The sequence below is a fragment of the Trachemys scripta genome, chromosome 1 (genome assembly GCF_013100865.1).
Source record: "Trachemys scripta elegans isolate TJP31775 chromosome 1, CAS_Tse_1.0, whole genome shotgun sequence".
Taxonomy (NCBI): Eukaryota; Metazoa; Chordata; order Testudines; family Emydidae; genus Trachemys; species Trachemys scripta.
The window spans coordinates 111542659-111568888 of record NC_048298.1 but is presented as its reverse complement, the minus strand read 5'-3'; the positions used below and the strand labels follow the sequence as shown (position 1 = coordinate 111568888).

The window sequence follows — 26230 nt, the reverse complement described above, 5'->3', positions numbered from 1 at the left end:
GCTTGTTTTTTTTCTGTAAAATAAGTTCATGTCTCACTTTCCTATGGGAGGTTTGTGGCTGAACAATTCTATTAAAAAAAATTGTTTTCCTGCAGTATAAGGAGCAACTAAAACTTCTTTCAAAGTTACTGCTATGAGTTCAATCAATCGCTTTAATGAAGGATAGACAAAGAAGCTGATACTCAATGGTAATATTTGCTGATCCTGTTATACTGAGGGGCAATTGAAACAGAGGTAAAAATTTAGCTCTCAACAGAGGATGATGACGACAGCATCACAACAGCAGGCAGATAATTGATTAATTTTGTTATGGTTGGGCCTTCTCTTTGAGAGTCTAGTAACAGATCTGCAAGTAGCATTTCAACTTGGCGAAGAGAAGATGGAACAAGATCCATTTGGAAGAGGTTTCCAAATATATTAGAATTTTGTCCCTTCAAAAAAGCCTAAAACTAGTATACTAAAAAACAGGGTTTTTCCCCAATGCAGATTCCTTCAGGATATTATCTCCAGACCATGAATTCCGACTTGAATTTGAATGGATTTCTCTTGCCAATTGCAGCAATGAATGTGATAAGCATCATACCCTTATTAATCCTTGCTCCTGTTTTGGAATGCATCAACACTCATCTATTGAGTTCCAAGAGAGGCAGACGCTCTCCAACAGTTTACATTAGTGAGTATGAAATACATATGTATAGGGTCTTCATCTGCATTTCATTCCTGATTGAAATACTAAATTAGCTGATGGATAAGAAGGGTGCACTTGCTGGATGACGCTATCAGCGTATGTGAAATTATGAACGCTGAGATGGAAAACCAACTGTTTTGGGGTTGTCCCCAGGATGGATACTACTTGAAATGATTGGTTGTAACTGAGCCAAGGAAACATGCTGGTGATTAAGAAAAGATCTCCAGACAGGTTGGGGGAAATCATTTTGCCTTGAGCCACTAAAAACAGACAAAAAGTTTTGAGACAAACCACTCAAGGATGTACTAGAGGGACAGACCTGAGTCCTTGGGTGAGAATTTGCTAACCACCTAAAAGGTTTCTGCTAGTTCCAGTTTGATTCCTATAATGCCTGGTTTTCCAAGTATGAAAAGTTGTGTCTTGTCTTTACCCTCTGTAAATATAACCATGAAACATTTACAAATGTGTATTTGTTGTGGCTGCGCAGTGCTAGAACACACCAAAGTCCTTGGGTGCCAGTCATGTGCTCGGTGTACACCACTCAGAGGCAACCAGTGTAGGTGCTTCAGCCGCTAGGCCTTGTAGGCAATAGTCCTGGTGGGGCCCAATAACCACTCAGACAAATGCCTAAGTGAAAAGGTATTTTACTGGGGCTGGTAGGAAAGGAAAAGTTTGCAGATGCCCTAGGTACAGAGTCTTTAACAATTACAGTTCAAAGTGAGCAAAAGCAGTTCTTGTTTGGGTCCCTGGGGCAGTCCAATTGAGAGTCAGAGCTTGTCAGACCTAGTGTCTCGGCTACCTTCTCCAGTCTAAATCTGGATCAAAATATGAATTTCCCAGTAGGCTCTATTTCTGTAAGAGGTCAAGCAATAACCATGATTCTAAATCTCTCCCAAAATGTTGGGGCATTTCACATCTAGAGACAAATTTTGCAAATTTGGAACTCATCCCTTGCCAGTTCATATCTGAGAAGAACAATGTTCACCCATTATTTATTTAAATCTGTCTCCAGTCACAAGGATTTCTAGACAAAGCGAACTCTATTCCTGTTTATTTTATCATCCACCCTGCAGTGTAAACTTTTGAGACAAAACTGTTCATAAACCAGTATTTCCTCTTCTGTATTAATTCAGGGCCCTGTGGCATGGAGCACAGTCAGTGCTGAAATGCAGAAGTATTAATCTGACTAAAGTTAGACCAATTAAGGCTGTTATTAAGTCTTACACACACTAGAAGCGTATAACCCAGCAGGTGGCAATTAACCCTGGTTTTCAAAAAACATCTAAATTAAACCACAAAAAGTACATTCAGATAATAATGTTTTCCTTAAAACCATGGAAATTCCAAATGGGTGCTAGGGTACTATCTTATTGTTCTTTACTGCAGCAGAATACATGAGGTGGCTTATTCTTAATGGTTCCATTTTTAAAAATAGCCTCCCATTTTGTGCCCACAAATAACTTGAGGTGCAATTAACTGTGTGTGCAAGCGATGGCTGTTAGATATCTAACTCATGATTGCACCTGCAAATCTGCTAGAGCTGAAAGTGCCAGCATTTTGTGCCAGAAGTTAATTAGGTTCACAATTATTTGCAGGAGCAAAATTGAAAGTGTAAATAGGCTGTTGGTTTTAAGCCAGGTCCTAATGCATTCAAATGCAAATTTCATAACAAAAAAGAAACCCAATAACAGTGATATTAGAGAAACTTTTTTTTTTTTTTTTTAAAGTTAAGACAAAGTTACAAGAAAACATTAACCTACTACATTCCTTATTCATGATCCGGTTAATATCAAAGAACCTGGCTAAAGACTAAAAATCTTTAAAGATGTAACTGCATAAATAATATAAACTATGCATTATTAATCCAACACATTGCTCGCCTGCGCCGCTTCTCGCCGCCCCCATTGGCCCAGGACGGCGAACCGTGGCCAGTGGGGGCCGCGATTGGCCGAACCTGCCGCGTCAGCAGGTAAATAAACTGGCCCGGCCCGCCAGGGTGCTTACCCTGGCGAGCCGCGTGCCGAACGTTGTCGACCCCTGCAATAGACTATATTAGATCTTCCAAAAACATTTTCTTTTTATAAATTAGGGATGATTGAACTGATGTGAAAAATTAGCGAACCTAAATCTTAGCCCCAAACTTATTCTGAACCTGAACCTCTCTCTGAGATGTGCATGTATTCAGTCAACTTCTTTAAGATTATTTCTCATATTTGTGGAATTCTTATTTTTTGATTCAATAAAGTGACAAGGATTCAAAAAAGAAATGGCCATATATGTGGATAATGATAATATCCAGATGTACAATAAGGATTTTTTAAAATAAGGTGATATTAATCCTTTTGCTGCAGGATATAAAAGGGAGTTAGGAATAAACTTTCTTTATTCCATAATTGCTTACTGTAGGATTTCTTGCATCTTCCTCTGAAGCAACCGGAATTGGCTGCTGTTGCAGATAAGAGACTGGATTAGATGGACTGCATGGTAATTCCTACGTTAGGTTGATATTTAATGCATTTCAGGCTCAACTAGAGGTAGGAAATGTTGTCTCTTTGCCAGGTAATAACACACTTTAGGGTTCTTAGAGATTTCTGGTAGAGGATTCTTTAATTTTGCAGGCAAAGATTTTCCCACTGGAAAATAGGTGAGGCAGAATCAAGATATTAGTGCAATTTGTTTACAGGATGTGCACAAGTTCTGTTCCTTTGAACGAAGATCACAAACTGCACTCAGGGGACCTTCTCTTGGAAAAACCTCCGCTAAAGCCCTGCTATTCTGTCCCTAAGGGCATGGTTACACAGGGATCATACATCGCATTAATTTAAGTTTATTCACCTTCAAGTGCCTTGCGTCCACACACAGCATTTTTTTAAAAGTGAATTATTCAACATTTTAGGTCACAGTAATTAATCCCCTTTGGAACAGGAGTAACTCTACTTCACCATTTGTTCATGTCATGGTTCGTGCTACACATTAATCAATTCTAAGGCCAGAAGGGACCACAGTGATCATCTAGTCTGATCTCCTGCATAACACTGGCTGTAGGACTTCTAGTTCAAAGAGAAATTCATTGAGAGAACAGATCTTTTAGAAAATATTACTAATCTTGATTTTAAAATTGCCAGTGATGAACAATCCCCACAACCCTTGGTAAGTTGTCCCAATACCTAGTTACCCTCACTGTTCCAGTCTGAATTTGTCTAACTTCATACTTCCAGCATTTGCCTGCTAGACTGAAGAGCTCTTTATCAAATATGTGTTCCCCATGTACGTACTTGGACTGTGATCAAATCACATTCTCTTTGTTAAGCTAAATAAATTGAGCTCCTTGAGTCTGTCACTATAAGGCAGATTTTGTTTTCTAATCCTTTGATCATTCTTATGGCTCTTCTCTGAGCCATCTCCAATTTTTCAACTTCTTTCTTGTATTGTGGACACCAGAACTGGACAGCAGTCACACCTGTGCCAAATACAAAGATAATATTACCTCCTTGCTGCTACTTAATATTTCCCTATTTATGCAGCCAAGTCTACCACTACATCCAATTCCTAACAACGCTATTTCTGGCAGTATTCCAACTGCTATCCCACACCTGGATTGGCCTCTCTCTGTACCATCCACTGCTTCGGGGTCATCTTGGCCAGATGTTCTCTCTCCCTTTAAATGATGGCATGCAGTCAGAAGTGCCCCGTTCCAATACCAGGTAGTGGTAAGGTCACAAACCCATTAAAGCATCCATGCTTCCCTACAGACCGCTGCAGAGCTCCTGGACTTGATTGACCTTTTTGGAGAGCTAGTCCCATCCGATGAAGTTATTGGAATGCAAACCTCATCAGGACACAGTCAGAACAAATGAAGAGAGGGCATGCTCCCAGAGCTGGTTTCAGTGCCAAGTCTAAGCAAAGGAGCTCCAGGAGAAGTACCCAAAAGCAAGGAACAAGAGTGGGGCCTCTAGTAATGCTCCCACTACCCACCCAAACTACAAGGACCTGGACCTCATTTTTACAAGCAATGCTACCACCACACCTAAGAATGATATGATAGATAGTTTTCCACAAAGTTTCCAAGACAATATGGAAAGGGCCCTTGACCCCATGTGTAGGAGGAGGTCTGATCAGGAGGAGATTTTTCTGGGCACCCAAGAACAGTACGACACAGCAGATTCAGAGATTATACAAGAATTCCATGTGGCCAGCCATACTGAAACTGCTGTTGAAGAGAGCTCTACAAGCAGCCAACCTGAAAATGCAGTGGATGGGAGTTGTACCACTAATTATTGTGTGCCGTATTACAATACAATACAGAGGAATTCAAACAACTTTTTTTCTGGGTAAAGCAGCTGTCTACCGCCATGTTAGGTAACACCAGTAGCCTCTCTCTTTCTGCTGGACTTTTAACCCCTTCACCCTGCAACTTGCTCAAAATGGTATTTGTGCCACAGATTTAAAGAGAGAATGTTTTATTTCCTTGGAGTATTAAATCCCACAACCATCAGCAACACTTGCTGCTTCATTTTCCCCCTTCCTGAGATGCTCTCCTTTCCTCCCCCATCATCCACAGCATCATCCCTTGTGCTTGGCTCACAGTGCCATTAGTGGCCTCAGCTTTTAGCCAACTTGAAATTTTGAAGTAAATGCATGGGGAGTTTTAAGGCATTCATGGTTATCAGAAATCCTTGGAATTAGAGCAATTATTGCAGGATTCTATTTATTTTGCAGTATACTTTATGCTGATTTGTGAGTGTCATAAAAGAGAATTTAAGTCAAAGCCAGAGCCCTATTTTGACATGCACATTGCAAGGCAAAGTAGTTCTCTCAAGACTGCTTATATAACTAGTGTTTCCCTTTTACTCCTGCACTAGCTGGGAGGGACATCATCCTGGTCAAGGCCAGCACTGCATATCTTCTGGGTTTGCCCATTGCCTTTCTGAACGAGTCTCTTCTATGTCTCCTGGGGACTTGCCTGAAGGTAACATCCACCAACAGAAGGACAGCCAGCAGAGGTGCACTTGAAATTAACAATCTGCCCTTTGCTGACCCCTTCACCCACCCAGCCAGTATTTTTAAAGGGTCCTATACAAGAGGGAAGTAATTTGGAAAATGTCTTACCATCTCAAAATGAGCCAGAGTGGGAAGAGAATTCCACATTCCAAAATTGCGAGGAAAAGCAATATTTTATCATTGTCAGCCTGGAGACTAGGAGTGATACAGTATGTACTTGTTTTTTTTTCTGACTCCCTTTAGCACCTGTAACACACTGCTCCATGCATATAGGGGACTTATCACCTGCTGAGAGGCTGACAAACCTCTGATGGGAGGGAAAAAAGGACACAAGGATATGTTCAAGGAATGAGGCACTGCAAAGAGGGAAGTGTGGAGAAAAGGTTTCCTGGAGCAATCACAAAGGCTCAAAATGGAGTAGCTGACTCTGAAAAAGGACACAATGCAGATGCAAACAGCTGTGATGGAGCACCTTTTGTTACAAAGGTCAAGACCACCTCCTGACTCCCATGCTTCAGAGCCAAGCTCCAGCCTGAGCCACAACTTCAAAGTGCTGTCTACACAGCTGTTTTTAGAGCACAAGCCCTGCAAAGCCAAGTCTGTTGACCGAGGCTGGGAGGGTCGCTTCTGTGAGCTGTGTAGACATACCCTCCAGGATCCCAGGGGAAAACTGAGGATTATTATCAGAAATGTTCACAAGCTTATGCAGTGGCTAGGGCTGCTTTTTCTGTTTGTGCAGTGCTGCTATGTATTGGTTAGTGCTCATGAGACATATGCTACTGGGCACCACAGTGGGGATTGTTCCTGAAGGAGGACTGTCCCATCCCATAAGATGAGGCATCAGCTGAAACTGTAGTGGTTTTATTTGGCTTACACAGGACTCAAACCCGTGTATTGCTCAGGTCTTGCTTTATTTCTCTGAATGTCCTCAATACCAAGCATTTTGTGAATTCATGAATTCTCATAATGGCTTCAAACTCACCATCAGGTGAAGTAGGAATTTTCCCAGGAGTGTCACCATACCCATGAATCAACATACTTCATTGACACTTTGAGGCTCCTTTACCTGGGTAATCACTTGCACTTTCTCTGAATCTGATCTGATCCTTGCCCATCAATGATCTGGCCTAGAAATGAGATTTTGCCTTTTTACAATTTGCACTTGTCATTAAGTGTTAGTCCGGCTTTCTCCAGTTTTTCCAGGACTGTAAACAGATGTTGGTCATGTAGGGTCAATCAGTAAATAATGAGATAAGAATCCATTTGGCAGAAAACCCCTTCCAGGAGTTGACATTGTCGTTTGGAAGTGTTCAGGAGCAGATGGTATTCCAAATGGTAGCCTATTGAAATAAAACTTTCCAAAAGGTATAATGAAGATCATTAACATTGCAGATTCTGCAGCAAGTAGTATCTGCCAAAACCCAGATGGAATATCCAATTTTAAGACATCTGTTTCAGTAAGTTGTCCAAGACTGTGTTCAACATATAGGAGTATATGTTGCGCTCTACTACAGATATTCTTATTGGACTTAGTAAGGTTTACACAGTTCCAAACTTTGTCATTTGGCTTTGGGACCACTACCATGCAAGCACACCATTCAGGTGGGTGTCTATTCTGGAAATTATACCCATCTGATCTATGCAGCTGGACTCTTCTTTCACCCTGGGCAGAAATGGGAGGGGGTGTCAACAGAGCAAATGGTATAAGTTTAATGTGGTTTCTCCCTCCATTTCCCCCAGTTCTTGGAATAATTTTGGGAACCTCTTCCTGATCTCAGGTTCTAGGGCTATGATTAGTAGGTGGCTAGAAGCGCAGTGCATAGGCCATCTACAATGTAGACCTCTTTGGATGTAGTCTTCTTTCTGAGTTAGTGGCCAAAAATTTTCCTTTCACATTTAATGGGGACTGTCCTAGGACTTTCAATATCTTTTTGTTAGCTCTTGACGTGTTGGTGGTTTCATCCTACTGAAAAATTATTCTGAAATCACTGTTATATCAACGTCTGTATCTATTTTGGAGTTTGCTTTATATTGTCACAAGGCAATTGTGGATGATTAATGGTGGTTCTTTTTGGTTATCTCCTATGGCTCTAAAGTAGGAGTGTCTTTTGGGTCGTGTTCTTGAAAGACAGCTGTTACCATATGTTTAGACTGGCAGACTGCTGCATAATGTCCCTTTTTTTTTTAAAGACCTTTCCTGCATTTGGTGTTTCTTGCTGAACAAAGCTGTTTGCTGTGAGGTGGTTTGCCACACCATGGGCATTCTTTCATGCTCTTGCTATATTCCTTTTCTTTACTCCATGTTAGCAATCACTCTCTTTGGGTCCCTTTGTACTTGTACTGGTCTGGGTAGGTTTGGTTTCTGGGCATCCTGAGAGATCTTCCTCCCCATATCTCTGGTATCTACAGTGGATTCTTCCTCAAAGTTACTCCTGAGAAGAATTTCTTGCTTCTTTATGTATCGACTTTGGAGGACTATGTTCTTGGCTGTCTCTAGTGTGAGGTTAGGATCATTTTGAAGTGTTTCTGATAGTTGGCTGTCCCTCAGCCCTCAAGTAAGCCTGTCTCTGATAAATTCTTCACTCATCTCCCCATAGCCACAGCGTTGGATTAAGTTGTGCAGGGCAGTTTATGAAATCATTCACTGACTCCCCTTCTCTTGCTTGTATAAGTGAAAGTGTGCCTGCTCAAAAAAATCACATTGCAGTGTGGCAAGAAATACTTATCCAATTTTTCAACTGTATTGAACTATTTCATCTGAGCAGTTGTGAGGCTTCTGGGAGGGATAATATTCTCTTCTACAGATCCCATTGTATACAGCAAGGTATTAACTTGTTTCTCCTCTAACTGCTGGTGTAAACTGGAAGCCTGACAGAACATCTGGAATCTGCTTACCCAGAGAGGCCATCCCTCAGAGTGACAAAAATCAAATTCTGCTGGGGTTGGTATTTAAAAAAATGCTTGGTAAGATGTAGCCACTTCTACTACTTTACCTATACTATAGTGTTTCCACCCCCACACCCTGTTTTCTTGCCTCTGTGTGGATTGAGGTGATGTGACCCTTTAAGGGAGCAAACTGTTGTTGCTGTGTCCCCAGCTTTAGCTTCACTTTTCTACCCTCACTCACTGTTGCAGCTTGGACTCACTATAACAGAGTTCTCTGGGTTCTGTGTTTTCAGGCTTCTTTGCCTTTTCTCCCAGCTCCGTTCAGTTTTTTGGCTGTTCTGGCTTGTCTGGAGGGCATGTTTCTCTGTTTCCCTTTCCTCCCTTTTTGTAGGGGTGTTCTGTTATTTTATGGATGTTTGTTTAATCCCACTCTGACACGAGGTAGAGATTAGAGACTCACCTGTGGTTGGGGTGAATGCAAAAGAAGACTGACTTTATTTCCTACACAGTCTTACCTCCTTGTTCTATGCCCCCTAGTGGTCACGCTAAATGTTGACAACTAATACCACCCCACCAACCTCCTGGAGATGGAGAAGAACACATCATCACTTACACGAGATTGTGACCACTCCATAGTTTGGCGATGCTATAGTTCATTGATCTTAAATTTGCACTATGTTCATGTTGAATTGTTTTTATTCAATTGATATAATTTGTTACCTATGTTATTTGTTACCTCAATAGATATTTTTGATAAAACTTGATTAAAAATGTCATTGAGGAACAGCTCCCCCATGTAAATTCTTCATAAAACTCAATACATAAACATATTTTAGTAGTCTTCTTGGTAACAATACCTTTATTATCCACAACTAATCCCTGGCCTCATAGTAGGAGCACAACATTTCCCTGACCAGTTGGGTCATTTTTCAGAAGCACCCTCTCCAGCTGTCCAGTATGCTAAGCCACACTCTGTGACTTCCACTGCACTGTAGCAGTGTCTATGCAGGTTAAAGGACAACAGAGGGTCCTGTGGCACCTTTGAGACTAACAGAAGTATTGGGAGCACAAGGTTTCGTGGGTAAGAACCTCACTTCTTCAGATGCAAGATGTCTATGCAGGTTGTTTCTGCTCAGCAAGCTTGTGTGCACTAACCTACCATACAGTCAGTCCTTGAGTGATGTGTGAAGGAGGTCTCAGGCTGCCATCCTTGGAATCTCTAAGTAATTATAGATGACAATTTCCTAACTCAAGAAGCGTTGCATCCAGCACAGGGGGGGATTTTATATTAGACTTTGTCATGATAAATAAAGAGGAACTGATCACAGAACTAAAAATTAGGGGTAGCTTAGGTACAAGTGATCATGACTTTATTCTGCTTGCACATAAATTTAATCAAATCCAAACAATTAATAAATATACTTGGTGCTTTAAAAGGGCCAATTTCACAAATCTAAAAACAACTATGAGCTAAATCAATTGGGAGAAATAATTTAAACAGAAAAATGTAAATGATAATTGGGGATTGCTTAAGAACATTTTACTAGATGTCCAAAAAGCCACATTCAAGCAAAAAGGCCACACTTTTAAAAAATGGCTTAAGGGGAAAGGGAAAGCAGTTATAATAAGAATAACATATAACAAATGGAAGAAACGTTGATAATAATGACTAGAAACCGGAAGTTAGGAATTATAGAAAATTGCTAAGGGACGCCAAAGGACACAAGGCAAACTCTGGCCAGCAAAGTAAGGACATAATTTTATTTTTAAGTATATAAGGAATAAGAGAAATCCTAACAATGGTGCAGGTCCATAGATAGAAAAGGTAGCATTGTCAATAATAATACAGAAAAGCAGAAGTGTTCAATAAATATTTGTTTTATATTTGGGGAAAAGCCAGATGATTTATTACTTTCCATTCCATCAGTAACTGAGGATGTAAAAAAAGCGCTGCTGATGCTAGACATTTTTAAATCAGCAGATCAAGATAACTTGTATCCAGGAATTTTAAAAGAGCTGTCTGAGAAGCTTTCTGGACCATTAGTGATGATTTTCAATAACTTTTGGAATACTATAGAAGTTCAAGAGGATTGGAAGAAAGCTAATGTTGTTCCAATATTTAAAAAGGGTAAATGGAATGACCCAGATAACAATAGGGCTGTCAGCATGGCATTGATCCCAGGCTAATTAACAGTTGATATAGGAGTTCATTTATAAATAATTAAAGGAAGGTAACATTAATGCTAGTCAAGATCAGTTTATGGAAAACAGATCCTGTCAAACTAACTTGATATCTTTTTTTAATATGATTACAAGTTTGGTTGATAAAGGTTATAGTGTTGATGTATTCGACTTTGTAAGGCATTTGACTTGAACTGCATGATATTTTGATTCAGAAATTAGAATGATACAAAATCAAAATGGCACACAGCAAATGGCTTAAAAACTGGCTAATTCAAAGGTCAAAATATAATCATAAATGCAAAATCATCATTAACTAGGTGTGTTCAGGGTTTGGTTCTTGGCACTATGCTATTTAACATTTTTATCAATGACCTCTAAGGAAACAAGTCATCACTGAACGTTTGCAGATGGCAGAAAGATTGGGGGAGTGGTAAATAGTGAAGAGGATGAGTTACTGATATAGAGCTGTATCCATCACTTGGTAATTTGAGTGCAAGCAAATACTATGTGTTTTTAATACTAACAAATGTAACATTGTACATCTAAGAACAAAGAACATTACCCATACTTACCGGATGGGAACTGTACCCTGGAAAGCAGTAACTTTAAAAAGGACTTGGGGTCATGGTGGCCAATCAGCTGAACATTAGCTCTCTGTGTGACAATGTAGCCAAAAATATTAGATCTGTGGATATATAAACAGGGGAATATGGTGTAGGAGTAAGGTGGCTATATTATCTCTTTATTGGGCATTGGAATACAGTGCCCATTTTTGGTGTCAACAATTCAAGAAGTATGTTGAAAAATTGGAGAGGGTTCAGACAAAAATCATAAGAATACTGAAGGGTTCAAGACAACCTGCTGTCATAAGTATGAATCCAAGTATCCAAAACCTCTTTTTTGTGGGGGGAGGGAGGCAAAGGGCTTAGATATGGGAGTGAGGTCCAGTGGCTAGAAGAGATGAGTGGAAACTGGGTCTCTCTTGGTTTCGCTGTTCCTAGCTCTATCAGATTTGTGACCCTGGGCAAGTCTCTTAACTTCAGTCGTCCTGGATACCTAAGAGTAGGGTATTCAGATGTTAAATACTGTGACAGACCCAGACCAGTGGGGTACAGGAGTCTGGTAGAGGGCAAATATACTGGTCACTGGATGAGTAGTTTTCTGTTCCCTGAGTGACCAGAGCAGGAGCCAGTAATCAGGAACCTGCTAGAACCAGTTAAGGCAGGCAGGCTAATTAGGACACTTGGAGCCAATTAAGAAGAAGCTGCTAGAATCAATTAAGGCAGGCTAATTAGGGCACCCGTGTTTTAAAAGGAGCTCACTTCAGTTTGTGGTGAGAGTGTGAGGAGCTGGGAGCAAGAGGTGCAAGGAGCTGAGAGTGTGTGCTGCTAGAGGACTGAGGAGCACAAGCATTATCAGACACCAGGAGGAAGGTCCTGTGGTGAGAATAAGGAATAAGAGATACTAGCAGTTCTGGTCATCGACCAATACATGAGGGGACTACCACCAAACCTTCGTGCCTGGGTAAGCCAGAACAAACCCTCCACCTATAACGAGGTTGTCGCCCTGGTAGAGAGGCGAAGGACAGCGAGGGAGCTGACCCGACCAGTTAAGGAAGAGGCACCCTGGGTTAAACTAGCAGCACCAAGCCCTAAAGTTCGGGTGACTGGGCCACCAGAAGGGCCCAGGTGGAAAAAGAGAGAGGCTGAAGGCCCATCAGAGGCCACAAAGAGTCGGAGCACTGAGGGACAAGATGATCGTGATGTTAGACTGCCCAAACCAAGAGCCTAGGGCTCCATACAGATGTTATGCCTGCGGGGAGTGGGGACACAGCTGCACAGTGTCCCAATGCTGAGGAGCCTATGTAGTGTAACCTGGGAAACTGGACAGATCCATGCTGCCTAATCCACCTTGTGGGGGTCTCATTAACCCCACATATGTATACCAGACCAGTGAAACTAAATGGGGTAGGGACCACGGCACTGGTTGATTCGGGGAGTGCTATCACGCTTATCTCAGGGAAGCTTGTGAAGTGTAGTCAGCTGCTGCAGGCTAAACGTACGGGGATAACGTGTCCATGGGACAGTTAGTTACTACCCCACCAGCCCAGTAAAAATCAAGATCCAAGGGAACACTACTGAGGTAGCAGCAGGGGTAGTCCCTAAACTCCCATACCCGGTGCTCATAGGAATTGACTTCCCAGGGTTTGGAAACTTACTCCCAGTAGGGGGATTGGAGAAAGATGGAGACCCTAAAATTGATGAGGCATCCACAGCAGACTGTCAACCCCCAATCTTCTCTGAAATATCCCCAGATTTGTTCTCCACTCCCAGACAGGGTAGAAAGACAAAAAGGGAAAGAAGGGCAACTAAGGCCTTGAGAACCCGAATACTGACCCAAAGCCAGAGGGTCGCTCTTGTAGGTAGGCGGACCCGCGCAGCTGAAAAGGAGGCCACGCAGGAGGGAGAAGCACCTGAGTCTGACCTCCACCCTAATGCTTCTGAACCAGTAGAGGCAACAGAGACTGGGCCCCTAGATCTTGGGCAGATTAGCCCCAGGAGAGGAAATTTTGGACGGGACCAGGCAGAAGACCCAAGGTATGACAACATTAGGAAGGAGGTGACTGAAATAGATGGGGTCCCCATGGAAGGAAAAACCCAGGGACCAGGACCCTACTTCATAATGAAGAAGGATCTCTTATACCAGGTTGCACCAGTACAGGGGCAGAAAGTACGGCAGATCCTAGTACCTCAAAAACACCAGAACGCTGTATTAAGTCTTGCTCATAGTCATCTTTTTGGGGAAGGATTGGGACACCCTACTACTCTACCTTATGTTCGCTATCTGGGAGGTACCTCAGCCCTCAACTGGGTTTTCCCCCTTCGAGTTATTATACGGGCATCACCCCCGTGGCATACTAGATATCGCCAAAGAGATCTGGGAAGAGGAACCCAATGAGGGGAGAAATATAATAGAGCATGTAATGCAGATGCGAGACCGGATAGCCCAGGTTATCCCTATTGTACGGGAACATTTGGAGAAGGCACAGGAGGCCCAGCGAACCCATTATAATCACCAGGCAAAAGTGCAACAGTTTCAGCCAGGGGATCGGGTTATGGTGTTGGTACCCACGGCAGAAAGCAAGCTTCTGGCCCAATGGCAGGGGCCCTATGAGGTGGTTGAACCCGTGGGGGAAGTAACCTACAAGGTGCGGCAGCCAGGACGCAGAAAACAAGAACAGATTTATCACGTTAACCTTCTGAAACCCTGGCATGCACAAGAGGTGTGCACAACAGTCCAAAAAGACCTAACCCAGGAAAACAAGCCTTCCAAACAGGTGAGAGTGTCTCCCGATCTAACACCAGACCAGAAGAATGAGGTGTCTGAGATGATCTTCCGGAACCAAGATGTGTTCTCAACAAAACCGGGTCAAACAACCGAGACATATCACCACATCGTCACGAACCCTGGGGCCAGAGTAACAATGAGGCCCTACCGGGTGCCAGCGGCAAAAAGGGAGGAAATCAAAGCAGAAGTAAAAAAAAAATGCTGGAGTTGGGGATCATCGAAGAATCCCACAGTCAGTGGTCCAGCCCAATCGTGTTGGTGCCCAAACCTGATGGCACCACAAGATTTTGCAATGACTTCCGGCGACTAAACGAAGTATCCCAGTTCGACGCATACCCCATACCTCGCATAGATGAGCTAGTGGACCGTCTGGGTAATGCCCGGTACTTGACTACCCTAGACTTGACAAAGGGGTACTGGCAGATTCCCCTTGCGGAAGATGCAAAGGAAAAGACTGCGTTCTCTACACCAGAGGGTCTTTTTCAATATACTGTCCTCCCTTTTGGACTACATGGGGCCCTAGCTATCTTCCAGCACCTCATGGACAAGCTATTACGCCCGCATAACAGTTATGCTGCTGCCTACTTGGATGATGTGGTCATTCATACCCCAGACTGGGAAACCCACCTGGAGAAGGTGGAGGCAGTCCTCGATACCTTCAGGCGAGCTGCCCTTACAGCAAACCCTGCCAAGTGCGCTGTAGGATTTACAGAGGCCAAATATCTTGGCTACATTGTCGGAAAAGGTTTGGTAAAACCCCAAGTGAACAAGTTAGAGGCCACCCAAAATTGGCCCCAACCAAGTCACAAGAAATAAGTCTGGGCATTCCTAGGTGTGGTGGGGTATTACCGACGATTTATCCCCCACTTTGCCACAAGGGCAAGCCCCCTGACAGACCTAGTAAAAGCCCATGGACCTGATCTGGTGAGATGGTCTGATGCAGCAGAGGAAGCATTCACAGACCTACGGACTGCCCTCTGCAGTAACCCCGTACTGATAGCCCCTGATTTCACCAAGGAGTTTATCCTGCAGATGGATGCATCGGAAGTAGGGTTGGGGGCCGTTCTATCACAGATGGTCGGGGAGGAGGAACACCCAATTCTATACCTCAGTCGGAAACTCCTTCCAAGGGAACAAAAATATGCAGTGGTGGAGAGAGAATGCCTCGCTGTAAAATGGGCCATGGAAACATTGCGCTACTACCTGCTCGGGCGCAGATTTGTCCTCGTGACTGACCATGCACCTCTTCAATGGATGCAGCAGAACAAGGAGAAGAACACAAGAGTGATCAGATGGTTTTTATCCCTCCAACTTTTTCAGTCCCGTGTGCAACACAGAGCAGGGAGCCATCATGGCAACACCAATGGCTTGTCACATGTGCACTGTCTGGCGTCCCAAGGTGCCCAACCCCTAGGCGTTGAGCAAGGGGGAGGAATATGTGACAGACCCAGACCAGTGGGGTACAGGAGTCTGGTAGAGGGCAAATATACTGGTCACTGGATGAGTAGTTTTCTGTTCCCTGAGTGACCAGAGCAGGGGCTACACTAGAGTAATCAGGAACCTACTAGAACCAGTTAAGGCAGGCAGGCTAATTAGGACACCTGGAGCCAATTAAGAAGAAGCTGCTTCAATCAATTAAGGCAGGCTAATTAGGGCACCTGGGTTTTAAAAGGAGCTCACTTCAGGTTGTGGTGAGAGTGTGAGGAGCTGGGAGCAAGAGGCGCAAGGAGCTGAGAGGGTGAGGGTGTGCTGCTGGAGGACTGAGGAGCACAAGCGTTATCAGACACCAGGAGGAAGGTCCTGTGGTGAGAATAAGGAAGGTGTTTGGAGGAGGCCATGGGGAAGTAGCCCAGGGAGTTGTAGCTGTCATGCAGCTGTTACAGGAGGCACTATAGACGGCTGTAGTCCACAGGGCCCTGGGCTGGAACCCGGAGTAGAGGGTGGGCCCGGGTTCCCCCCAAACCTCCCAATTGACCTGGACTGTGGGTTCTTCCAGAGGGGAAGGTCTCTGGGCTGTTCCCCAACCCACATGGTGAATCTCTGAGGCAAGAAAATCTGCCAATAAGTGCAGGACCCACCAAGATAGAGGAGGAACTTTGTCACAATACATATTTGTGAAGTGGTTTGATACCGAGGGTGAAAAACACTGTATATAAATACCAAGTAGTAATATTTTTCTATCTGAATCCTCTGTGGCTTGCCCAACACGAACATAGCATTTTATTTGGGGAACTTTTGACATAATAGATTGTAAGAAGCTCCTTGAGGGCTTTATACCTATCCTTGACATGATGCATCTGCTATAAAATTCTCTCCTGTCATTGATTTTCAAGCAATAATTCATCCAGGTTCCTAATAAACACTAACAGGGCCTTAATCGATGATAAAATCTTCCCAGAATGCAGTTTTTGTTTTTAAAAAAGTGTATTACGAGTTCTAGAAATGCAAGAAAGCTTCAGACTGGAGGCAGGGGTTAGAAAGAAGTTTTGCTGGGGGAAAGGAGACAACACAAGGACTTTATTTTAGGTCATGAGGCTACCAAAACCTTCAATGTTCTATCTCTTTTGTCTCAACTTCGGTGTAATCTTGACTTTGGCATAATTTAAACAGTCTCAGAAACAACCACCCTTTGAATATTGTAGTTCAGGTGGTGAACAATTTTGGGATACAGAACACCATGAGGCTTCATAAACCAAGGTGAACCACCACACAGCTCAGATATTTGGGCCTGAACTGTCACAAGTGACCCCTAATTCTAAGCAAATACAATTTTTTTGTAGCCAGCTCTGGTATTTTAGGGCTTGATTCTCAGAGATATTGAAATTTTGCAATTCCAGATTAAGTCAATTAGAGCTGCAGGTGCCCAGGACCTATGAAATGCAAGTGTCCCAAATTGGGCACCTAAAATTAGAGGTCACTTCTGAAAATTTGGGCCTCAGTATAAATTTGTGGAGTTACAACAATTTCTGTCTGTCTACTCAATAGATACCCAATAGCATAAATTGCTAGCTACCATCCCTCACACCTACGTTGCAGTCCATAGCGTTTAAAACACCACCAGGTCAGAAGGATAGTGTTTTATAGCTACTTTACACTCATCTTGCACAGGTCGGGAGGGTGAGTAGAGAAGCAGACCCCACTTTTAATCATTTCTGCAACAGCATCTAACAGTGGTTCATGAGTCATCCAGTAATATTATTGGATGCTCAGAGGCAACTGTAGTCATGTGATCTCTTGTGATCAAGATCTTTGAGATATGAATAGAAACTAGAGAGCTGTGAACTTCCAAATCCATATTATAGCTTTTATGCCATTTTCTCTCTGTTAAGAACCAAACTTAAGGGGATTGCTTGAATCTGGGTTCACATGAAAACTTCTGCTTCACTATAACAAAAACAAATAGTTGTTTAAGAACGAGATTACTTTTCTTTTCCAGTACTGCAGCCTCACCTTATCTTAAAATGTTAAACAATATAGCAAAAAGTGTATCTCTAATAAATGTATTTTCAAAAGATTAGGTCAGTAGAATTCACCCAGATCAAGCCAAGCTCAGTCAATATGTATGGGGACGATGTGAAAAGGCTGAGCTAGTTAAAGGGGCCCCCCCAAAAAAGTTACCTGTCCTGTAATGTTAAATAAGATATTTTAACTCTTAACTCATAAGTATGGATACAATTTTGTTATGGTAAAACTAAGCAAAATTCATGGAACAGTTATGGGGAAAAGGTACAAAATCAGAGTATGTCATGGTGGGGCTGAAGCTGAAGCCAGAGCCTGGCTGCCCAGGGCGGACAGCCAGAGCTCAGCAGCCTGGGGCTAAAGCCGAAGAAGTCACAGAGCTCTGTTAAAGTCACAGAACCCGTGACCTGTGTGACCAAATCATATCCTTCTTCATAAGCTACTGAATAGATTTTCTGCACCCATGTGGAGCCCCACTGAAATTGAGGGGGCTTCATGAGGATGCCAGGGGCCTGCCAGTGTGTACTGCAGTTCAGAATCAGGGACAAGGGAGTTAAAACCTCCTTTACAAATTAAATTAAATGCAACCTTAACTATGGAGCTGCTAATGATACCTTGCTAATAAGAGCTTCAAAAAAAGCTCTGAGTGGTCCTAATTGGGTCTTGTGCTCTTCCACATCTAATGAAGGGGCTGACAAGACACAGATCATGTGGGTACATCCCTTGATCAGACCATTACCCTTTTACTGGCAATGTAAAATGCATCCAGGGGAATTTCCTCATGCTCTTTGTAGCCTTCTCACCTTACTCCCACCCTTTTCTCCTCCTGCTTTATGCCTTCACTCATGTGACCCCTCATACCTTCAAAAGTCTCCTTTTCCTCCTCCTCTTACCATCTTCTCTCTCCCTTAAAATGCTTCTTTAAAAAATGCCGCCTCCTTTCTCACAGTTTGTGACCCCCAAAGCTGACGTCCCTGTGCTCAACTCTTGCCCTATCTTGTTTAGACTGTAAGCTCCTGAGGGCAGAGAACACTTATCTATGTGCTGAAGTGCTGTGCAAATGTGTTGTGCTGTATGCATGGATAATTAAGAACTCACTGAACTCCATTTTGTTACCATGTTTTTGTAAAGAATACATTACAAACATATGTCACTTGACTATACTGGAATCCTATAACTTCATTCTTGTCAAAAAGCCTCTCTCTCTATTTGGTCCATTTACCCAGTTGTAGGTCATCTCTCTGCGGCTCTGTCTGTGATGGTTGCTGGCTTTTCTGAAATACACAGGAAACACTTCCCTCAGGTGGAACAGACTCTGTCAGGCCAGGTGCTTCCAGTTTCCTCCATGCCTTGTTTTCATCTGGCTCCTCAGTACATTTTACTTGGAGTAGCTGAAGCTTTGGTAACTCCCACCTGTAAGTACATTTTATCAACTAACAGGGAATTACATTAACTTCACAAGAAGAATTAGAATGACTGGCATCTGATTTCTCACCCCTGGCTCTCTTCCACAGGTTTTCTGAATAGGCCTATTCATCACCTGCACTGAAGGAGCTTAATTTCTGTTCTTTGCTGTACTACAGAGTGAACAATAATGTTCTCTGAGATTAGGAGGAACTTAGAATTTGTCAGACCTGGTCAGCCCATTGGACCATTAAATCTAGTAATCCACTCATGAGCAATGGAGCCAATAACTGCACTAGGCAAACTCCATCCTTTCCCGCTTGTATGTTGACTTTCTACCCTCTGCAAGTTGTTAATTTATACTGAGAAGCATGAGATTTGATTACTCTTATTTTAGCTTGCATAACTACAAATGTTGTTCGCCTTCAAAAATTATGCAGAGCTCTTTTAAAACAGTTGTTTTATACTAACAGTAGTTGACTAAATGACCTTCTCAAGCAGTGAATTCCACAGAAAGAATAATATATTGTGTATATTTCTCTTCTTGTTTTTATTGTTCTAAAACAATTTCAGAAGTGTTCACATTTTACATAGGGGTAGGAAATAGCTTGAATATTTTGTGTGTTTGAATTGTCATTCTTATACTCTTAGATTTCTAGGAACTGAGGGTCATGGTCTCACTCAAAAGATAATTTTCCCTGGATGTAATGCTTAGTACATACATAATGCCTCTTCATCCATACATTTCAAGCACTTTACTGAGGCAGGTGTATGTGGTTTCTAGGTTACAGGCTAAGTGTAACAGAAAATTGTGACCTTCACTATTTAGCTTAAAAAAGAAAGGGTTAAGAGGTGACTTGATCATGGTCTATAAGTATCTGTATGAGGAGAAGATTTTTTGATGATAGAGGGCTCTTTAATCTAGCAGACAAAGGCTTAACAAGGTCCAATGGCTGGAAGATTAAACTAGATAAATTCTAACTAGAAATAAGGCACAAGTTCCTAAAAGTAAGGGTAATTAACCATTGGAGCAACTTACCTAGGGATGTAGTGGGTTCTCCATCACTCAGTCTTTAAATCAAGAGTGGATGGCTTTCTATAAGATATGCTCTAGCTCAACTAGGAGATATGGATTTGATGCAAGAACTGCCTGGTAGCATCCTATGGCCTGTGATATGCAGAGGTTAGATTAGATGATCATAGTCTTAAAACCAAAACAAATGTTAAAAAATGTACAAAAATTTTGGACATCTTGGGCTTGGGGTATTCAATCTGAGGGCCTAGCTTTGAGGTGCTGACCCTTACGACTCCCACTGATGCCAATGTTCCCATGATACAATAGAGGGGTTATTTATTATCTTGTCTAACACAATTATCTGTTAGTTACCTTTTAACACAGGGTTTTGTGAGCATCCCTTTCCCAGGCTGACCCTTCTAGTTCTGTTGTTACCTTTAAAACATTACATTAAAGGAACATTAAGGTTGCAAAGTCAAGTTCTCAAAAGGTAGGAAATGCTGGAATTAAGGTTGCTGGTGTATCCTGTTTGTAGGATTGCTGAGGCTCTTGAAAGCTTGATTTTGCAACCGTCACGTTATTTATAGCTGTTCTTTTACAGTGTAATTTCCTAAGCTTTTTAAAAAAAGCAACCTGAATAAACAAATTCCATCATGTGGAACAACACACACACACATGCACACACACCCTGCCATGGGTCATCAGCTGGGTTAAGGACCTTTAGATTCACTACGCAGACATATGCCACTTAAGCTAATGGAGTAACTGGTAGTGTTAGGCTGTTATCCACTTCTTCCATCAGCTTTCTAAAAGATTCTTCTACTTCTCTGGATATTTCTAAGCCAAGCATGAATAAAGTGCAGCCCATGGAGTTCTGCCCTTTGCCACTCTCACTGCACACCTGCAGAGTGAAGACAAAACTGGTGAATTCAGGCAATTCCAGTTCTGTTAAAGATACAAACATATTATTATGGTTGCATTAAACTTAAGATACAGTTGGAATTTTTAAATTTATCTCTGTGGCTCCTAGCATTTTGCCCACACCAACTAAACAGAGGAACTTTGTTCTTATGTGACCCTGATGTAGGCTGCTAGTTGAAGCAGCTACCCTCCTGTTACCAGGTCAACTCAAATCCTGAACCTGTTCAGGAGGAACAAAATTTCTGCAACAAATCCATGGCTGCCTATGGCTTTATTCCTCAAAAACTCTTAACACTGTTTCTTTAAAAAAAAATCTACAGAGAGTTGAAAGACGGGACTCCTATAATAAATCCTTCTAGGAGCACTCAGTATCTCCAAGGAGTTTTGTGGGGTGGTTTCAAGCCCACAAAGGACACCTGTTTTTTATTAAGGAGTATTTCGTTCTTGTTACAGTACTTTAATCTTTTAAAATTTGCTAAATTTAAAGCATGTTTCAAATATGTTGATTGGTAGCTATGGCTAAAGACACACACAGCCTGGGAGCAAAAATCAACAACAGAGAGAGCAAGAATATAATAGAGCTAAATGAACAATCTGAACTAGTTCACACTAACTATGTTAATCTGCCAATAGAGAATTTATATACTGTGACTGTGTGACTGTTTTGTCAAACAAAGGGTTACCACATCTGCAATGTCTGATGATGCATTGCAAAAATATCTGCATTTCTAGTCCAAGTGTCTCAAAGTACTTTGCGAATACTGAGTCTCATAACAAACAGTCTCTTAGTTAAGGAATATATAGGGGATCACTTCGCCCACCACTGAAATGCAATAGTCTCTCTAGGGTAGAATGCAGCAGCTGTTTAATAGCTCACAGAAACACTGTGGGAGAAGCGAAGAATACAGAGTGCAATTGAAACATCAGGAGTAATTTAGGTAAGCAGAATGCAATTACCAGAGCTGAATTTGTCCAGGACGTGTGCTTTACACCCCTACTCTTGCAAAAAGAAAGCTCCATCTGCACTTAATGATTACAAGTGGTCTGGATATTGGTTTTACAACTTCTTAGGCTTTGTCTTCCCTGCTAAAATAAGTGTCTTTTTTAGCTTGGGGTCACTAATGTGTGCAAGCTATCCTGAGGTAAAACAAACAAACACAGTGAAGACTCGGAACTTCAGTTTTACCATGAGGTAAACTCACCAGTGTCAACCCCTGAAATGGGCATAGGGACATTTACCTCATGGTTTCTGTCATGACAGAACTAAACAATCCTATAGTCCTTCTGTTAGTTACCCCACATTAAAAAAAACACACCTTTTTTTTTTTTCCCCGGCAGTGAAGACTAGGCCACAGACTGTACTGTCATACACACAGCACACCATATGGTCACCTTCCCCTTCCCCACAAATTCTGGTTTCACTCCTGCGTAAGGTAAAAGCACCACTTACTGAAATCAGGTTCAAAACCTAAATTCTTAATAGGATTTCCAAATCCCTCATTTGGACTTGCAAATCAAGGATGGGGACAGTGATTGTATTGTGTCAGTTATACTCTGTGATGATTCAAGCATCCAAGTGTGGAATTGGGATCTCCCATCGACAGGGCCGGCTCTAGGTTTTTTGCTGCCCCAAGCAAAAAAAATTTTGGCTGCCCCCCGTCCCAGCTTTGGGCTCCTTGCCGGACCCCCCCTGCTGCCCCAGCCCTGGGCTCTTCCCCCCTACCCACACCCTCTGCCACCCCAGCTCTGGGCTCCTTCATTTCCCCCCCACCATTGCCCCCCACACACACCTCCTGCCGCCCCAGCCCTGGGCTCTCTTCCCCTCCCCACCACGTGCACCCTCCATCCGCTGCAGCCCTGGGTCACTGGTAACTCGCTCCCATGGCAGGTCATTCAGCAGGAATTTTAGATGTGCACAGAACACAGACAGGATTGGTTCCCATATGGTTAGAGAACTGCAGTAAAGTGGAACAATTTTCAGCTTGTGTGATTGGAGGATATCTGGATGCATATTATAAGATTGTCCTACATAAATGAAGAAAAGTTGAGGTGCCTTTTATTATTCTTTTGTTCCACTCTTTCTTTCTATGGGGAATTTGCCAATGCAATATCACTGTTTTCCTTTTAAACAAACAAACAAACAAAGAAAAAAGGCAATGGCTGTTGAAAATACCAGTTCCAGTCCTAATAACCACTGGGAAGCATTTCTTGCTCAATTTTATCCTACTTTTTTTACAGCAAGTTACAGTGGATCAGTATATTTGATTTGGGAGAAATGAAGTAACAGCTGCCCAAACTGAGCTTGAGCACTCCTGAATTTTGAGGTGTTCAAATCTGGAAGGCAGGTGCTGGGGGGTGGGGGGAGAGGGCTGTGGCTCTGCGGGGGAGCACGGCAGCATATATGCAGCAGTGGGTCTAGCGCTGCGTGGAGCCAGACATGCTGGTCTGAGTGGCATGGTAAGGGGGCAGGAGGGGTGGATGGGGCGGAGGTTCGGGGTGGCAGTCAGGGGCAGGGAGAAGGGGGGGTTAGATGGGTCAGGGGTTTGGGGGGGCAGTCAGGGGACAGGCAGCAGTTGGATAGGCATGGGAGTCCCAGGGGTTTGTCAGGGGGCAGGTAGGGGGTGGGGGTCCTGGGGGGAAGTTGGGGGAGGGTCTCAGGAGGGGCCAGTTGGGGACAAGGAGAAGGGAGGCTTAGATAGGGGGTGGGGTCCTGGGGGGCAGTTAGGGGCAGGGGTCCCAGGAGGGGGTGATCAGGGGACAGGGAGCAGGGGGGTTGGATGGGTTGGGGTTTCTGTGGGGGGCAGTCGGAGGGAGTAGATGGGGGCAGGGTGGGGCTTTAACATTTTTGAATGTTAAAATAAGGTATTCCTACCCTTCAGAGTGCAGCTCTCCATTCACTGCAGCACGAGGTCTCAGCTACCTCCCTCCCTCCCCCTCTTTCCTGTTGGTAGTGGCCAAGGGAATGCTGGGAAATGTAGTTCTTTCCCTGCTCCAGGGCTGGCTCTATAGGCAAGGAGCTAACCAAGGAACTACAGCTCCCAGGGCCCCCTGTTGGTTCTCAGCTCCCATGCTGGATCCCTGCCGCCCCTGCAAATGGGCTGCCCCAAGCACCTGCTTGCTTTGCTGGTGCCTAGAGCCGCCCCTGCCCATCGACAGTCTTCGCATTGTGAATTCTTTCCATGAAGGTTGCTGCAATATCAGCTAAGGAGGGGGAAAGGGAGAGGAGACGGAGGATTGGAGTTCCTAGGAATAGATGCAGCAGGAGCTCCAAAAATGAGATTATGAAGACTAGAGACTTTGGCAACAGCTGAAGCTGATTCCGAAGAGAGCAAACAGTTGTGCAGAAAACTGAGCAGGAAACATTTGTGAATCATAACAGAAATTCTAGGGAGGCAGAAGTCCAAATTAATAATTGGCAAATAGTCTTGATGGGTCACTTTTCATGATGAAAGAAGCAGTTCTGCTCATTATCAACTGTTTTTTCTCTGATATTCTTAAAAATTGAAATCCAGGAGGAGGCAAGTCCCTTGTTCAATTTGGCTTGTTCACTAGAGATGCCTTCTGTACCTCCCTAATAATCTAGTTTAATAACTTATTTATAATTAGGCTAAAGGCAACCAACTGGTTTGCTTCACTCTTTTTTTAAGTAGTTGCTGGTTTTGTACTAAAGGTGCAACTACCTAAACATCACTGTGAAGGAGTGGATATACGGCAAATGATGAGTTACCAGGGGGAATTTACTGCTTGTTGAAGGTGTTGCATTGATAACCACAGAGACTGAGTTCTCTATTTGTTCCGCAGAAGAGGTAGAACACAGAGAGGTGTTGCAAGCCTGCTCCATGAGGGAGGAGGCTTCTCCTTAGAGCTGAGGTCGGCAACCTCTGGGGGAAACGGCACGGGCAAGGGATGTGCTGGCCACGACTTCCCGCCACCCCCATTGGCCTGGGATGGCGAACCGTGGCCAGTGGGAGCCGCGATTGGCCAAACCTGCTGATGTGGCAGGTAAACAAACTGGCCCGGCCCGCCAGGGTGCTTACCCTGGTGAGCCGCGTGCCAGAGGTTGCCGACCCCTGCCTTAGAGACACAAGATTGTTTCAATACTGGGCTTGGGGGTCTCTCCAAGGCTGCTCACAAGGTTCCCTGCCAACAGCTGTCTCCAGACTGGTCTCTCTTCCTATAAGCAAAGAGGCTTTGGATAGTAAGGAGTCTAAGTCACTGCCATCCAGGACTGCATTTACACAGGTGACCTAAAGATTAAAGGCTCTATTCCACATTCTAGTTTAGATCTCTAGAGCCATATAGTTTGCTTTAATAGCATTGCACAAAAATATTGTTATACTTAAATGAGAAAAAAAAAAGGTCCTTTATTGATTACTTTGATTTTAACTTTTATTTTCTACTGACTCTCCTGACCACTGAGCAAAGCCATTGCAAAGGAACAGGGTGATGATTAAATCCCACTGCACCATTTCTGAAATGCTTGAACATCACTGTAGCATTAGGCTGTACACTAAACTTTTTGGGGGAAAGGTACAAAAATCCCCTACTGATGCATCTCCACCCATCAGGGTGGGGAGCATGAATGTAGCAAAGCTGCTGAAGCCACTAGCATTGTTAACATGTAATTAAATGCTGCTCAAAACAAATCTAAATGACACCATCTAAAAACACTGGTAACCATGGCATTCTTGTCTCCACTAGCACCCCCAATTGTTGGTAGCACTAGTGGAATTGCTGCTAATAACAGTGGAAAACTTTTGTGTAGATAAAGCAATGTAGTGCATTAAGAAACAGCTCTAACCTCTCTAAAGCCTCCCCAAGCTACCACATGTAGCATCTGCTGTTTTTGTTTTGTTAGTAAGATCCCTCAACTAGAGATGGTTAGACTTTTGGTTACCACATGGGACTGGAAGTTGGGATGGAGACGCAAGATTTCTCAAAACTGACTAGTGACTTTGCGAAGGAGAGGTCCTTAAGTTTTTTGGGTGCCTGGCATCAAATACTTTAAATTAGGAGTCTGAATTTCAGAGGTACTGATCTTCCACCCTCTGAAAATCCAAGCCTCTTCAAGGTTTCTCAAGGTGGGCCCCCAAAATCACTAGTCACTCTTGAAAATATGGGTTCTATTCCTAGCTCTGCCACTTGCAGTGACTTGCCTGAGGTCACATACAGCATCTCACAGCCTGCTTCCTCTTGTATAAAATGGAGAAATAAGAACTTTCCCACTTGAAGTTTGAGGCTAAATTAAGTAATTGTAAAATGCACTGTGATCATTGGATGGAAAGGAATACACACATGCAAAGTAGCAGTATTACTAGATGACT

At 43.2% G+C, this 26230-nt stretch overlaps 1 protein-coding gene across 1 annotated transcript in view; it reads left to right on the top strand.

The window, feature by feature from the left end:
* SLC15A5 (solute carrier family 15 member 5) overlaps positions 1-26230 on the top strand; it is a 64130-nt gene that overhangs the window by 23288 nt on the left and 14612 nt on the right. The window contains exons 5-6 of the mRNA XM_034758054.1: positions 487-673; positions 18793-18981. Coding sequence (XP_034613945.1) covers positions 487-673; positions 18793-18981 — 376 coding nt within the window. The remainder of the gene's footprint in view (positions 1-486; positions 674-18792; positions 18982-26230) is intronic.